This window comes from Pan paniscus, chromosome 5 (assembly GCF_029289425.2).
Source record: "Pan paniscus chromosome 5, NHGRI_mPanPan1-v2.0_pri, whole genome shotgun sequence".
In the NCBI taxonomy this organism is placed as follows: Eukaryota; Metazoa; Chordata; class Mammalia; order Primates; family Hominidae; genus Pan; species Pan paniscus.
In genome coordinates this window covers 66,927,301-66,944,298 of record NC_073254.2, presented here as the reverse complement: position 1 = coordinate 66,944,298, position 16,998 = coordinate 66,927,301, and the positions used below count along the sequence as shown (strand labels likewise).

General features: G+C 36.2%; 1 protein-coding gene across 5 annotated transcripts in view; it reads right to left on the bottom strand.

Annotated features, from left to right (window-relative positions):
- Positions 1 to 16,998, bottom strand: part of EFHC1 (EF-hand domain containing 1) — a 73,836-nt gene that overhangs the window by 15,456 nt on the left and 41,382 nt on the right. For all 5 annotated transcript variants that reach the window (XR_004671997.3, XR_008625629.2, XR_008625628.2 and 2 more), the window contains exons 6-7: positions 11,797 to 12,017; positions 7,420 to 7,560 (exon numbers count right to left, since the gene is read on the bottom strand). Coding sequence is in view for 2 of the 5 variants with exons in the window: in XM_003833152.7 (XP_003833200.1) it covers positions 7,420 to 7,560; positions 11,797 to 12,017 (362 nt within the window). In the remaining 3 variants the exon portion in view is untranslated. The remainder of the gene's footprint in view (positions 1 to 7,419; positions 7,561 to 11,796; positions 12,018 to 16,998) is intronic.

Sequence of the window (16,998 nt, the reverse complement as noted above, 5' to 3'; positions counted from 1 at the left end):
AAGGTTCTCCTAATGTTAACATCCTATATAGCCATTAGTACAATTATCTGAACCAGGAAAATAACAATAGTACAATATTAGTAAATAAACTATGGTCCTTATTCAAATTTCACCCTGTTTCTCACAAATGCTCTTTTTGTTTCAGGATCCCATCCAGGATCCCACATTGCATTTAGTTATTATTTCTCTTTAGTCTCCTCCAGTATGTGATAGATAGTTCCTCAATCTGCCCTTCTCTTTCATGACTTTGATGCTTTTGAAGACTACTCATCAATTATTTTCTTGAATGTTCCTCAGGCATCTCATTTTTGCATTTTTGGCAAAAGTAACCCAGAAAAGATACCATGTCTTTAGTGTATACCAGGGAGTTTATGATGTCAATATATCTTATTATGGATAACACTGACCTTGATCACTTGGTTAAGGTTTCTGCTGGATTTCTTCCCTTAAAGTTACCATATTTCCCTTTGCAATTACAAAACATCTTGGGGGAGATGTTTTGAGATTATGGGAATCCTGTTTCTCCTCAAAGGTTTTCCCACTAATTTTAGCAGCCATTGCTGGATCTTATCTGCAACCATGATTACAGCAGTGTGTGCCTAATGATAATTTTACTACTTCCACTTTTCTTTTCCATTAATTAACTGAAATTCTACTGTATGGAGGAGCCATCCCTTTGGGGATGAGTATCACTGATGTTGTTTAGAATTACAGGCACATGATAATAAGAAGAAACAGACCAACTTTTAGTTGGTTTTATTTTTAAATTCTCTGCAGCTTGTTATCTATACTTTCTTGTTACCTGGACTGCTCCCATCAGCCCATTCCTCTGGCCTTGTTATACCACTGGTTGCAAAGCCCTGGCTGGCCCCCAACCTGTCATTTCCACCTTTTTGACCTCCATTCACTGCACACTGTCTCGGTCTTACATGAAGCTCTCTCAGGTATTCCCCTGGCTGGCTCCCTCAGCTATTCGTTTCGTTTCTGCTCTGCTATGACCTCCTCAGAGAGGCTTTCCCCATTCTGCTGATATAAATTAGCCCCTTCCCCATCATTCTCTGTCTTATTTTATTTTTTACAGCACATGTTACTACCTATCCTTATACAATGTATTTATTTGACTAGAATGTCAACTAGAATGTAAGCTCCATGAGAGCAAATATTTGTCTATCTTGTTCTCCACTGTACCTTTGGTATCTAGAACCATATCTAGCCCAGAGTAGTCCTTTAATATTTGTTGAATGAATTAATAATTAAACATATGTTCTTCTATATAAATATAGTTTGTGCATTAAAAGGCACATATAAAAGTATCAGAGGCTATAAAATAAATGCACTCATAGTAAATAAAATAAACAGAGGCTGTAATATTTTCTTAACAAACACCACACATGGTACTGTCTTGCGTATCTCTTGGAAGACATTCAGCTGCTTTGAAGATCATGGTTCAAATCATGTTTCTGTTCTTCCAAAGCTTTGCCAAGTTTCTCAGCCAGCATTCCACTCTCAGTCCCAGAGAGTTTACCAGCATATTTTTACTTAGGCACCAATTGCCTACTAGGATTTAGTACATGTTATTTTCTCAGAACACATCCAGTGTCTTTGTCTGACCTCCATGGGATTTAATTAATTTGTCTCTGATCATTTCTGTAGCATACTCCTTTCTTTTTGAATTTCCATATATTTTCTTTTGAAGTCCCCGCCTCACTCATAAACCTTTTCCCCTTATTGTCAAGCACCCTTTCTTCCTCAAGAACTTTTGTGATGAGTCTAATGAATACATTCTCTATTTCACCAAATAGGTCAGGGGAAAACATCTGAAAATTACCGTGACCAGAATATCACCTCTTTTTTCCTGCCCACATAAAGATATCCACTATTTCTTTACTAATAGTTCTGTTGGCTTTCTTTTAATTTTTTTTACTGTGAGCAGTAACACAGAGAGAAAACTGCAAAAAAAAAAAAAAAACCCAAAACAACAATAAAAATATCAAAATGCACAGCCGAAAGAATTTTAATAAAGTAAACACCCATATAACCACCATCCAGGTTGAGAAACAGAACGCTGACAGAACCTCCCAATCAATATTCTATCCTTCCCCCACCAAACAGGCCATTGCCTTGAATTGTATGGTTTTCTTTAGTTTTGCTACAAAGCAGACATCCATAAAGTTTTGTTTTGTCTGCTTTTTAATCTTCATATAAATGAATTACATAATGTGTATGCATTCTTTTGTGTCTGGATTCTTACATTCAAAATTATGTTTATGTGATTTAGCCATGTTGTTATTAGTAGCTGTAGTTCCTTAATTTTCATTGAACAGAAATCAAATTATGACACAAATATACCACAACTTATCCAGTCTGTTGTAGGTAGACATTTAGGTCTATTTTTGCTATTATGAATTACGCTATTATAAACATTCTTATTTTTTGGTGAACATATATTGCACCCTTAGCACAATCTAGTAAATTTATTATGCCAAACTGTTTTACAAAGTGGGTATACTCTCTTAGTAAAGAGTGTAAGAGTTCCTATGGTTCCATATTCTCATCAACATATTAATGATTCTGATGGGTGGGTAGAGGCAACTCACTATGATTGTAATCTGCACTTCTTTAGTTACTAATGAAGCTAAGCAACTTCTCATATGTACATATTTTTAAAGACAGAGTCTCTGTTGCCCGGGTTGGAGTGCAGTGGCAGGATCATAGCTCACTACAGCTTCGAACTCCTGGGTTCAAGTGATCCTCCCGCCTTAGTGTCCCTGGTAACTGGGACTATAGGCACATGCCACCAAGCCCAATTAACTTATTTTTTTATCTTTGTAGCGATAGGGTCTCATTATGTTGCCCTATGACATAGGGTTCAAGTGATCTTCCTGCCTCGGCCTCCCAAAGTGCTGGGAAAACAGGTGTGAATCACTGCACCTGGCCCTTCTAATATGTTTAGTTGCCTCTTGGATATCCTCTTTTGTGAAATGCCTGTTCAAGTTTCTTGCTCATTTTTCTTAATGATTTCAGAGTGTTCTTTATATATTCTGAATATAAGATCTTGGTTGATTTCTGTATTAAACATCTGCTCCCACTTGAAGCTTGCCTTTTTTTACAATCTTAATGGTGTTTTTTGGAAGAACAGAAATTCTTTATCTTAATATAATCAAATTTATCCATTTTAATTAATTAATTAATTAAGGAGACAGAGCCTTGCTCTGCCACCCAGGCTGAAGTGAAGTGGCTCAGTCTCGGCTCACTGCAACCTCCGCCCCCCAGACTCAAGTGATTCTCCTGCCTCAGCCTCCCAAGTGGCTGGGACTACAGGCGTGCACTATCATGCCCAGCTAATTTTTTGTATTTTTAGTAGGGTCAGGGTTTCAACATGTTGGCCATACTGGTCTCAAACTCCTGAGCTGGGGCAATCTGCCCACCTTGGTCTCCCAAAGTGCTGGGATTACAGGCATGAACCACCGTGCCCGGTCATTTATCCATTTTTAAAACATGACTGGTTTTTTGTATCCGACTAAATAAATCTTTCCCTACTATAATGTTAAGATTATTTATTGCTAAGAAGTTTTATTGTTTTACCTTTCACATTTAGATTTTCAATCTACCTAGACCTGATTTCCACTTTTGGAGTGAGATGGAGGTCATATTTTCTTTTTTGTTACATGAATATCTAATTGTTTGATATCACTGATTAGAAACATCTTCCTTTCCCAGCCCCTCTGCAGTGCTGTATTTGTCATATGTCTTTTCCTGGGCTGTCTAATCTGTTCCATTGGTTTGTTTATCCTTGCACCAATAACATGTTATTTTAATTACTGTGACTTTTAATACACAGTGATATTTTTGTGAGCAAAATCCACTGATCTTGCTCTTCTCCAAGAGTATCTTGGCTATTCCTGGTGCTTTGCCTCTCCACTTAAATTATAGAATCAATTTGTCTGTAAAAATAAAAACATTTTTGGATTTTTTGACTGTAATTTTAAACCACAGATCAATTTGGGGAAAATATTTTTATAATACTGAATTTTCTAGCCAATGAACATGGTATATCCCTTCATTTATTTAGGTCTTCTTAATTTTCTCTCAATAATATTTTAGGTGTTACATATTTTTGGTATGTAACATATCTTTTGTATGTAACACCTAAAAGATATGTAACACCTAAAGTGTTTTTGTATGTAACACCTAAAAGATATGTAACACCTAGGTGTTACATATCTCTTGTATGTAAAAGATATTACATATCTCTTGTATGATAAAGATACATCTTTTAGGTGTTACATATCTTTTGTATGTAACACCTAAAATATTATACCAAGGAATTTAATTTATACCTAGGAATTTAATATTTTTGATGCTATAGTAAATGGTATTTTTTAACTTTATGTTTTCTTTGTTGCTATTTGTATATTGACTTCCCTAATGTAGAAGGTAGATTCTTTATTTTCTATATATACAATTGTTCATTTTGGATAATGACAATTTTATTTTTTCCTCTTCAATCCATATACTTGTTTATTCGTTTCCTGTTTCACTGTTCCAGCTAGGACTTCCAGAACAATGTGGACCAGAAGGGGTGATAGCAGTCTTGCCTTGTTCCTAATCTCAGAAAGTACCCTTTCGACATTTCATCACTAAGTAAGCTGTTTGCAGTAGACTTTTCATACATAACCTTTAACAGATTAAGGAAACCCCCTTTTATTCTTTTTTTTTATTAAAAGTTTTGTTTTCTTTCATTTTTACTTTTTTAAACTTTTATTTTAGGTTCAGGGGTATATGCGAGTTTTATTTTTAAATCATATTAGATTGATTTTAGCAAATGCTTTTCAAAATCTAATTTTTCTCTTTTATTCTGTTAATGTGATGATTTTTCAAAACTGAAATAGACTTTTTTGGCTTATTTCTCATTTTTTGCTGAAATTCTCAATCTTATTCTTTATCTCCTTAAACATGGTAAACAAAGGTTTTTAAAATTTTTTTTTTATTTTATTATTTAGTTATTTATTTATTTTATTTTATTTTTAGACGGAGTCTTGCTCTGTCGCCCAGGCTGGAGTACAGTGGCACAATCTTGGCTCACTGCAACCTCCACCTCCCAGGTTCAAGCGATTCTCATATCTCAGCCTCCTGAGTACCTGGGATTACAGGTGCATGCCACCATGCCTGGCTAATTTTTGTATTTTTTTAGTAGATGCAGGGTTTTAGCATGTTGGCCAGGCTGGTCTCAAATTCCTGACCTCAAGTGATCTGCCCTCCTTGGCCTCCCAAAGTGTTGGGATTACAGGTGTGAGCCACTGCTCCCGGCTTAAGTTTAAGTTTCATAGTGCCAGTATCTGAAATCCCTAAAAGTATATTCTATTGTCTCTTATTTCTGGTCACTTTTCTTTATGTTATTTTGTCTTGTTTCTGAACATTGTATTATTAATATTGTTTTTGTGAGTGCCACACATTGTATTTTTAAAATTGTAGAAATAAATTGAAGCTGAAAATGATGTCATCTGCAGAGAATTTGTTTGCTTCTGACAGTCACCTGGGGTTATTATAATCCAGGATCACCTTAATCTGATTTGTAAAACTGAGACAATCAGGGACTATGATAATTCAAAGCCAGACAATAGTCCCTTCAAAGATTAGCTACAGACAGACTTAAGCACAGAGGGTTTCCCAGGAGCTTCTGCCTTTGACAGGCCCTAAATAGATTCCAATGTTTGTCCTCACAGGTGGGTCTTTTGGAATCAGCAAACACGCCTAGCGGAAAAATGAACCCAAATGTCAGGTTCACTTCTGTGGTTCTCATTGTTCCCCTGGTTCTTGCTCTGTGATTCTTCACATCTTGCTAGTTGTCCAGCACCTTCAAGTGCTAACACACATAAACATACACATACACACAAACATACACCTCAGCAAGAGGGCTGATCCAAATTATTTGGTCTATCATTGCTAGAAATAGAAGTCCTCTGTAAATGCTTTAACTTTTAGTGATATATCATGTTTGACCAGGTTGCTTGTGAGTACAGAAGGCTGCAATCAAAAGAAATTTATCTTTTCTCCTCATTTAGCAATATCTAACACTATTCATAGCCATTTTTGTAATCAACTTTGTATTAATTTTTCCAGGTTTTTCCTTATCAAAGGTAAGCTTACAATTTTGCAGTTTACAGACTCATAGGAGTTCCTTTCCCTTTTCTAATCCTAAGTATTATACTGGTTCTTCATCAAAAGAATACTGGGTTGAAAGCCAGAAGGCTGAGTTCTAGTCCTATCCCTGTCTAAGCAGCACTGGACCTGGGACAAGACAATTAGCCTTTCTGTTTCTTAAGTTTTGAAACATAAAATGGGTACAATATTGTATTGCCTTACTCATGGATAATGTGTGCAGAAATAAATTCTTTTGGCTACTGAACGAACAGTTACTGAGTACCTACAAAGTCTAGAAGGACATGATTCCTGCCCTTAAGGAGTTATAGTTACCATATAATAATTCAACAAGCCGCTTGAATTTTAACAGTAACTGAAAGAATCTAGTACCACAAAACCTTTATTGGTCAGAATTCTTATGGAGAGTGTTCTAGTTGGCCTACATTTTGCTGTTTTGTTGTTTTCTTAAAAAATTTTGTTTTTAGCCAGAACTCTCTTATTATTTAAAGATTTGTGCAATCGTTTTCTAAAATCTATTATTCAGTTGTCTTCACCTTAGTTTTTATCTTTTCAAATACATGTATATAGTTTGAAAAGTCACCTGACACCTCCTACCCCCAGCTCCTAATTCCTATTCCGAGATATAACTTATTTCAACTTCTGCTATTTATGTTCATATTTCTAATAAAATGGTTAGGTTCCTATTCTACATTTTTTTTCCATTTTAAAGACCTTACACTTTGAATTTCTATCAGCAACTTCTCTCATACAATTCTGCTAATTAATGGGATATGCAGAATTTGAGTGTATGTCTATTTCCAACTCCATGCTCTTAACTATTAGTCACATAACTCAAGATATCAGGCAAGATATCACAGATAAACACAAAACTTACTAAGACATGGTCCCTAACCTCAAAGAAATCACAGTATACCAAAAAGCCACACAGATACACACATGGTTTGAATATTAAGCAATTTCATAGTTACTTAATAAAAGAGGCAAAAGATCTGTCAACATTTGAGGTGTAAGAGTGAGAGATTAATGATCTTAAGAAAAATTCTTGGGAGAGATAGGACTTGATCTAGGTCTTAGTTCAGGGGCACCATACTTAATACTATCCAACCTCCCTGAAGGCTGCGTACTAGATACAATGGTTGGTTGAGTCAACACATAACTCTGACAGCTGTTAATCTACAGCTTACAGACAAAATAAACAATTGTACACAGTACTGAGATAGAAGAGAATCTTTAGTATATAAAAATTAACCTCACCAGTACAGCCAAATAACGAAGCACCTTGTTATCATTCACCAGCATTTTAATAACATCTTTTTTTGGAGCTTTTGGAATGAGAGCAAAACAATTCTGAGCAGAATCTTCCACTAGTCCAAAACCATTATAAGGAGGCAACTCCTGGAGATACATAGGAAGCAAGAAGTAAGACAGATACTACTTGTGTTAAGATTACATTAAAGGTAACTATAAGTTTAAAGAAAAAACTCTAGAAAATACTTATGCAAATATATTTTCTACATAAACAAATATAGTCAGAAAAAATAACATATCACTTATCCCCTTCCTCTGTGGATTTTGCATCATGTTCACTGATCACAGAAGTAACTGATGATGCTCTAAAGTAACTCTCAGGGCTACAGAGAAACTATTGCTGATGTCCACTGACCCCTTACTACAAAAGCAGGACCTAGTCCCACCCCAGTGAGGGTCCTGTGTAGCACACATTTTCTCTTGTATATACCTCCACAAAATCTTTTTATATATTATTTTCAGGCACTTTAACAAGTAAGTCCATATAGTCCCTAGTACCATCCATAACAGAGTATTTCTTCAACAACAAAGGACTATTAAATTTGTCCACGACGTACTACTTGGAACGCTGACCCCAAAATCACTTGCTGGGACTGTAGTTAATGTGATAATCATGGCTAGAATATGACTAGTGGATTTAGCAGATGGAAAATGACCTAATTTGCTTCAATTGCAAAACCACTACTCAGTGAATTTACAGGTTACTATGGACAGAGGAACCCTGAGCTGACGGCCTACATGCTAAGCATCTGAGTTTTCTCTGGAGGCTAGGCAGAAACTGCAAAGTGGTGGTATCTGAACTTGCTTTGCACTTGTACCAACACCACACAATGAGAGCATCCTGGCTGGGGGGCCAGTAGGGAGGTCACTGAGGGTTGAAGGATTTTGCAATAAGAAGGTAGCTATAAAGGTAGCTCTGGGCCTTCTTCTCAAATTCCTATTGTATTTTAACAAACTTTACCTGTTTTTCCTGAATATACTCACTTCCCCTGCCTGGAATAAAGACCTTCCCTAAATATCAGTCCATATGCATGGTATCCTTGCACCTTGCTTCTCATACTTCAAGCTACTGCTTGGGTGGGTCCCGTTGTAAACTAGATGAACACTCATCTGACTATGGATATCATCACTCCTAGATACTCCTGCTCATATGATCCACTTACCAGAGTTTCTGTCTGGACATCTTCAACCAAGCTAGTAGTACCCTTAGAACCCCAGAGTACCATAACCTTCAGATACTGCTTTCAGGGGAAGTCTCCATAGCAGATTAGCTCTCCTAGTTCTGGTTTCTTTCTTTTCCCTACCAGCATGCCTCCAGATGGAGCCAGCCTGACAGAAAACACATCTGGCTATTGCATTTATGTTTACTTATTCCTGATCTAGCAGAGAAGCTTGACTTACAAGTGCCATACCTCTCGAATTGAATATATCCATTTCGTATCTACTTCTATCCCTGCATTGGCTTGGCTCTAGCTTTATTCCTCTAGACTCTGCTACAAATTCCTATCCCTGGTTTCCATTTATGCTATTTAGGGTTAAAATGACTGAGGTATAATGACTAAAAAGCGTTTGCTGATTGGTAATTGGCATTCTATTTATCTCTAACAAATTTCATGGACAGGTGGAATTTGTTTATTATAGAGCTATTTATTATAGAGAAAGTACGGGAAAGAAACTGACCAAACACTATAATTAATGTGCCATATGTATAGATGTTTTATTATATAAAATTAGTTTTATTATACAAAAGGGCTGGGATAGAGCAAAACAACCAACCAAAATCTACAGTAGATCTTCAGTTCCCCTCTGCTCTTTATCCAGGGCTTCCCTCTCTTTTCTTTACTTCAAGATAGGTTAGGAGAAAAAAAAGATGATAGTAATAAGGATGGGGAACAGAGGTATTCTAAGACTCAAAAACTTCCATTGGCTCAAAAGACAGACCAGGCCGGTGCGGTGGCTCATGCCTGTAATACTAGCACTTTGGGAGGCCAAGGTGGGTGGATCACCTGAGGTAGGGAGTTCCAGACCAGCCTGGCCAACATGGTGAAACCCCGTCTGTACTAAAAATACAAAAATTAGCTGGGTGTGGTGGCACGACCTGTAGTCCCAGCTACTGGGGAGGCTGAGGCACAAGAATTGCTTGAACCTGGGAGGTGGACGTTGCAGTGAGCCAAGACTGCACCACTGCACTCCAGCCTGGGACACAGAGCAAGACCCTGTCTTAAAAAAAAAAAAAAAAAAGTCAAAGTCCTTTCACCAAGAAAAGGGCATCACTATGTTGCAATCTCTCACTACTCTACCTCCTGGTTAGATAACCATCCTTATCTATAAACTGAAGTGGTAAAATAGTTTCCTTGATCAAAATCTAAATCTGTTCTCATGGTATTTTCCCGTGTACTGCATCAAATGCTGCCAAGAAACTTGGGGGCAGAGAGTTTATCGTAATTCTTTTTCTTTTCACAATGCATTACACCAGGAGAGGGTTTATCATTGTTCTTAATCAATGAACACATCATTGATAAAGAAATCTATCAGAGAAAAAACTGACAGCAAGAGGTATTATCACCCACACTTCCTTCCAGAAATTGTATTGCCTCTGGGAACTCACAGCATACCAAAATCCAAATCCTTCTTTGTAATCGTTTCTATAAAACATTGTTTCTAAAAGTTTTGCCTAAGACATCACTTCCTTTTTGCAGAACACCTTCATAGCCAATTTTCTTCAGTCCAGTTCAAGAAACATATTATATACCTCCTATTTATTAGGCACTGTATTAGGTACTAGGAGAGAAAGATGAATAGGACATAGTCCTTGGCCTCAAGGGAGTTACAATCTAGTACAAAATATTCACTAGCAGATAATTTAATATAATAGAGAAGTGCTAGTAGAGGGAGGCAGAGAATACCCCAGGAATAGAGATGAAAGGCTTTTTGCCCTACCTGGAGCTTTAGAAAAGACTTCTTGGGGAAGAAGCCTACACTGGGTATTGGAGGATAAAAAAGAGCTGCATGTAAGAATAACAGAAAAGTGGTTCAAGGAGGAAGAGCACAAGCAAAAGTTCCTGGGAGTAAAACAAGATGCTGTACTGGTAGAACCAGAGAACTCAGTACGACTGTAGGCCAACTGCAAGCAAGAGGAGCAGCCGCTGGAAGGGAAGGCAGGGCCCTGGCTGGAGGTACTCAAACATTCCATAATTTTATTCATGCCTTTGTTTTGAGGAGAAAGGGCCCAGTGATACTTTACACACATAGTAGTCTTTTATGAATGGGTGTATTTTAACTGTCTTTTAATTGTATGAATGCATGTATTTTCATACATCCATTTCATGAATGGATATCATTTATTTTGTCAATCTCCTCACACTTTATTTTTTTATAAATAATGCTACAATACACGTTCTTCCATATACATTTTTAGAGTTCCCAAAGTATATTTCCAGGTAAAAGATATGAGATATATCTATATGTCATAATATAAACCATATTATGATGTATCCTATCATATATATCCAATATCATATAAACAATATGATTTATAATATATAGATATATATTATATATATTATATAGATATATAATATATATATTTTTTTTTTTTGAGACAGACTTTCACTCATTCTGTTGCCCAGGCTGGAGTGCAATGGCATGATCTCGGCTCACTGCAACCTCCATCTCACAGGTTCAAGTGATCCTCATGCCTCAGCCTCCCGAGGAGCTGGGATTACAGGTGCGCACCACTACACTTGGCTAATTTTTGTATTTTTAGTAGAGACAAGGTTTCACTACGTTGGCCAGGCTGGTCTAGAACTCCTGACTTCAAGGGATCCACCTGCCCTGGCCTCCCAAAGTGCTGGATTACAGACATGAGCCACTGTGCCCAGCCAGAAAATATATATTTTATTTACTTATAAAAATAAAATGTCTATTTTATTTACTTATAAAAATAAAATGTCTATTTTATTTTTTTCAAAATAAAATAGACAACAAATTGCCTTTCAGAAAGTTTACTCTGATTGGCTTTCCTATAAACAGTATATGAAAATGCCCATTTCTTCATATAGGGCAAACACTGGATATCATGAATCTTTTAAAATTGAACAGATCCAAAAACATCATTATTTTCATTCTATTTCACTGATTATCAGTTAGATTGAGGGTCTTCTCATAATTTTTTTGTCATTTGTATTTCTTCTTTTGTGAACTACTGTGTTACATATACTTTGTCCATTATTTATCGAATATTTGCATAGAAGTCTTTTTTTCTTAAATTTCTACCTCAAAAAATTAGTTTTCTCACCACACTAAGAAGTACTATCTGATTACCTGTTTTACTGGAGGTGGTTCCCGCTTGCTCACATCAATACGTGGTAAATCAGTGATTCCAAACTTCTCTTTGTAATACCGTCGAGTAAATGGATCACAATCATAAATGAAGAAAGTTCTCCCAAGGATAGTGAGTGACTTCCCAACAATGAAGTCTTTAGCAGTATACCATTCCAACACTTCTTGGTCAGAGATTTCTAGCACACACTGAGGGAAGTTCTCTAATATAAGATGGTGTTAGAGAGAAAAAAAGAAGGAATGAGTGTGTCAAGAAAGACTTGACAGACAACTGCCAGGCATTCTTGAGAACCTGAGGGAGTGCAGTCTTTTGCTCTGGTCAAGAGTCAGGGTCTCCCCAACATTCCCACTAGAACACTTGGCTGTGTATTTCCATCTGTTGATACGACACATACATAACACGGTTTTTGTGAAGTCTCTCTCCCATATTCAGCTCAAACTATCACTATAAATCACTAATTTTAGCAAATTAATGCTTAAAATAAATCACTACAGGAGGAAAGAACAAATGTCCTTCTGTAAGTATAAGTCTTAGGTCTAGGAAAGATCCAAGTCATTTAGCTCAAATTCCCACCCGTTTATCCATTCATCCAGCAATTACTAGTGACCATCTATATCATATACTAGGTACACTGCTAAATACTGGGATTACGATAATTAACACTGTAGATACAATTCCTGACTTCATGGAGAAAATATTCTGTTTGGGGAGACAGACACTAAAAAATTATATAAATGATGGTTTCATTTCAGGTTGTAATCACTGCTATGAGGACAGTGTAAGCTAGTCCTGGAGACAGGGGGCAGGGACAGTCAATGAGATGATGACAATAATCCATTCATGTGGGAATAAATAATTTCCAAATGTAGAATCAATCTTGCATTTGTGGAATAATTCCATTCTTGTCTTACTGTTTCATGAGAACTAAGGATTAACTTGTTTAAGATTGATTACCTGCAGCCTGGCATCCAAGGAAATCTTAAGAGTCAATCAGTTCTAGTAGAGTGCCACATCTTATAGTTGTAACCACAAAGCTTTGGCACAGAACCCTGATCACAAGGGGGATGAAAAGTAGGCTGATGTTCTCCTAACTAGTAATTACTGAGATTGAAAAACTGGAATAAGGCTAAGTTTCTGCTATAACAGGCATAAAAGTTTGAACTCCAGCCCTTGATCATAGCAAAGGAGGGCCTGGTATTTCCCTAATAATGCATCTTATTAATAACAGCTCTATAGTCCAAGGGATCTGTCTCCCTATGTCTATTCTCAACCCTACTACCTCCCTTTGAGCTTCCCCAGGAAGTGATGGGCAATGGGGGACATAGCTTGTGATTATATTAACTTCCTTTAGTATACAATATTCCAGGAGATCTGGTATATGTGTGTGTGCTGTCCAGCCATCTGCCTTTGTTTGCTCAACAAATTATTTTTTCATATAATGCTGGATCAGGTTTACTGATATCTTGTTTAGGATTTTTGCATATATCTTCTTAAGTGAGAATGACTGTAGTTTTTCTTTCTCATGGTGACTTTGGTTTCACTGGCCTTTTTAAATGAAAGAATTAAGAAGTTCTTCTCTCTAAAAGGGTTTGTGTTAAGCTTAGAATTACCTGTTCTTTAAATGTTTGTCAAAAATCATCTGTAAGATTATCTGGATCTGCTGGATTTTTTGTGGGAAATGTTTAAATCTATTTCTTTAATGGCTGAAGATATTTGGTTTTCTATTTCTTCATAAACAAGTTATACTTTTTTAAAACTTTGCTCATTTTGGCCGGGCACAGTGGCTCATGCCTATAATCTCAGCACTTTGGGAGGCCGAGGCGGGCGGATCAAAACCACGCTGGCTAACACGGTGAAACTCTGTCTCTACTAAAAATGCAAAAAAAAAAAAAAAATAGCTGGGTGTGGTGGCGGGCACCTGTAGTCCCAGCTACTCGGGAGGCTGAGGCGGGAGAATGGTGTGAACCCGGGAGGCGGAGCTTGCAGTGAGCCGAGATCAGGCCACTGCACTCCAGCCTGGGCGACAGAGAGAGACTCCGTCTCAAAGACAAAAACAAACAAAACAAAACAAACAAAAACAAAACAAAAAAAAACTTTACTCATTTTACCTAAGTTTTTAAATTTATTGGCATAAAGTTGTATTATTATTTTATTTTATGTTTAATGGCTATGGCACTTTAAAGAATGCTTTTTTTTTTTTTTGAGAGAGTCTTGCCCTGTTGCCCAGCCTGGGGTGCACTGGCACAATCTTGGCTCACTGCAACCTCTGCCTTCCAGGTTCAAGCAATTCTCCTGCCTCAGCCTCCTAAGTAGCTAGGACTACAGGCGCGTGCCACCATGCTGGGCTAATTTTTGCATTTTTAGTAGAAATGGAGTTTCACACCACATTAGCCAGGCTGGTCTCGAACTCCTGACCTCAAGTGATCTGCCTGCCTTGGCCTCCCAAAGTGCTGGGATTACAGGTGTGAGCCACCATGCCCAGCCACTTCTTTCATTTTTAATATGGTGTATATGTGCCTTCTTTTGTTTATCCCTTCATAAATCTTGTCTATAGTTTGTCACTTTATTAGTCCTTTCAAGGAGATGACTTTTGACTTGACAAATCTTCTCTGTTACCTTTGTTTTCAATTTCTTTATTTTCAGCCTCTTATTTTATGATTTCCTTCTTTTAATTTCTTAATATTTTAATTTTTAAATTCTTTAGATTTCTAACTTTTTAAGAAATACGCCTAACTTATTGTCATCTTTCTTCTTTCTTAAGTAAGCATTTAAAGCTATATATTTTCCTCCAAGTACCTCTTTTTTTTAGAGTTTTAAGAATTTTTGCTACCATTCAGTTCTAGGTATTTTCTGACAATATTTTTTTTAACTCACGGGTTATCTGAAAATATGTTTTTCAATTTCCAAATACACGGTTTTTTTCATGTTATATTTCCAAAATTGACTTCTAACTTAATTTTGTTGAAAATTGGGTGTTGGGTAAGCATATATATATTAAATGAATAATAATATTATTCAAGTCTTATACATGTTTATTGATTTGTCTTTTTGATCTAACAACTATTGAAAGAAATGTTTTAATGGCTCCCACTATTACGCTGTATTTTTCCAGTCTCACTGAATAATGGTGCTACAGATTTTTCTTATATTTTGAATCCAAGTTATTACTGCATTCAAGTTTAGAATTATTATATTTTCCCAGTAAATAAAATATTCTTGCAATAGGTAATGATCCTCTTCATCTCAATCAAAGCTTTTTGCCCAAATGTCTTTTTGTATTATACTAATATAGCTTCATCAGTTGTTTTATACCTCATCAGTTTCTTTTGCTATTTATTTTTCTTTTTAAAGATATTTGCCTATATCTTAAGTATGTTTTTAAAAACACTTTTATATATTGTTCATGGGAGGGTAAATGAGTTCAAACACCGTGGAAAGCAGTGTGGTGATTCCTCAAAGACCTAAAAACAGAACTACCCATTCGACCCAGCAATCACATTACTGGGTATATCTCCAAAGGAATATAAATCATCCTATCATAAAGAAACGCAAGTGTATGATCACTGCAGCACTATTCATAATAGCAAAGACATAGAATCAACCTAAATGCCCATCAATGACAGATTGAATAAAGAAAATGTGGTATATATACACCATGGAATACTATGCAGCCATAAAAAAGAATGAGATCATATCCTGTGCAGGAACATGGATGCAGCTGAAGGCCATTATCTTTAGCAAACTAATGCAGGAACAGAAAATCAAGTACCACGTTTCTCACTTATAAGTGGAAGCTAAATGATGACAGCACATGGACACATAGGAGGGAACAATACACACTGGGGTCTATTGGAGGGTGAAGGGTGGGAGGAGGGAGAAGATCAGGAAAAATAACTGATGGGTGTTAGGCTTAATACCTGGGAGACAAAATAATCTGTACAACAAACCTGCATGGCACAAGCTCACTCATAAAACAAACCCGCACATGTACCCCTGAACTTAAAAGTTAAAAAAAAATTTTCAAAACTTGTTATATATTTAATCCTATCACCCTTTCTTATGCGATTACTGTAATACATTTCAGTTCTACTTTGATATTTTTAACTCTCACAAATTCAATATTGTTCTTTTAATTTGTATAGTTAATGATTATTTAGATTTATCCTACTTTGCTATTTTCTTTATTCACGACTTTTTGTATCTTAGACTTTACTTCTGCATTCATTTTCTTTCCACTTGAAGTATACTCTAGAATTTTCCCAGTAAAGGTCTGCTGTTAGTAAAATCTGTTTTGTTTGCCTGGAAATGTATTTCACTGTCTTCCTGAAAGACAGTTTCTCTAGGCATTAAACTCTTATTTTTTTCTCAGCACTCTGAAGATATTATTTTACTGTCTTCTGGTAATCACTGTTGCTACAGAAGTCAGCTGTCATTCTAACTTCCATCTGGTATGGGTTACCTTTTTCTTTGGAGCTGCTTTCATGATCTTTTCGAATCTAGTGTTCTTACATTTGACTATGACATATCTAGATAGGAATTTATATTTTTACAACTTTACTGAGGTGTAATTGACTACCATAAGCTGCACATTTTTGGAGTATACAATTTTGATGTTGCTTGACATATGTATTTACCCATGAAACCATCATTACAATCAAAATAATAAACATCCAATCACATCCAAAAGTCTCCTCATGACCTTTTATAATCTCACTCTCCTTCTCACCATCCTCACGCAATCACTGATCTATTTTGCTTATTTATATTGTATTTTCAGTAATTTTACACCAATGGAATTATATGGCGTGTATTTTTGTCTGAATTCATTCTCTTAGCATAGTTACTTTGAGATTCATTCATGTTGTTTCATACATCAATAATTGTTTTGTTTTTTAGTAGTATTCCAAAGTACTGATATACAATAATTGTTTACTCACTAACTGTTAATAGACATTTGCATTCTTTCCAACTTTTGGCTATTATAAAAAAAGCTGCCATAAACATTCACATAAGTTTCTGTGTGGACATATGTTTTCCTTTCTCTTGGCAAATACCCAAGAAAAGAATGGCTGGTTTGTATGGTAGATATATGTGCAATTTTAAAAAACAAACTGTCAGCCGGGTATGGTGGCTCATGCCTGTAATCTCAGATTACTTTGGGAGGCCGAGGCGGGTGGATCACG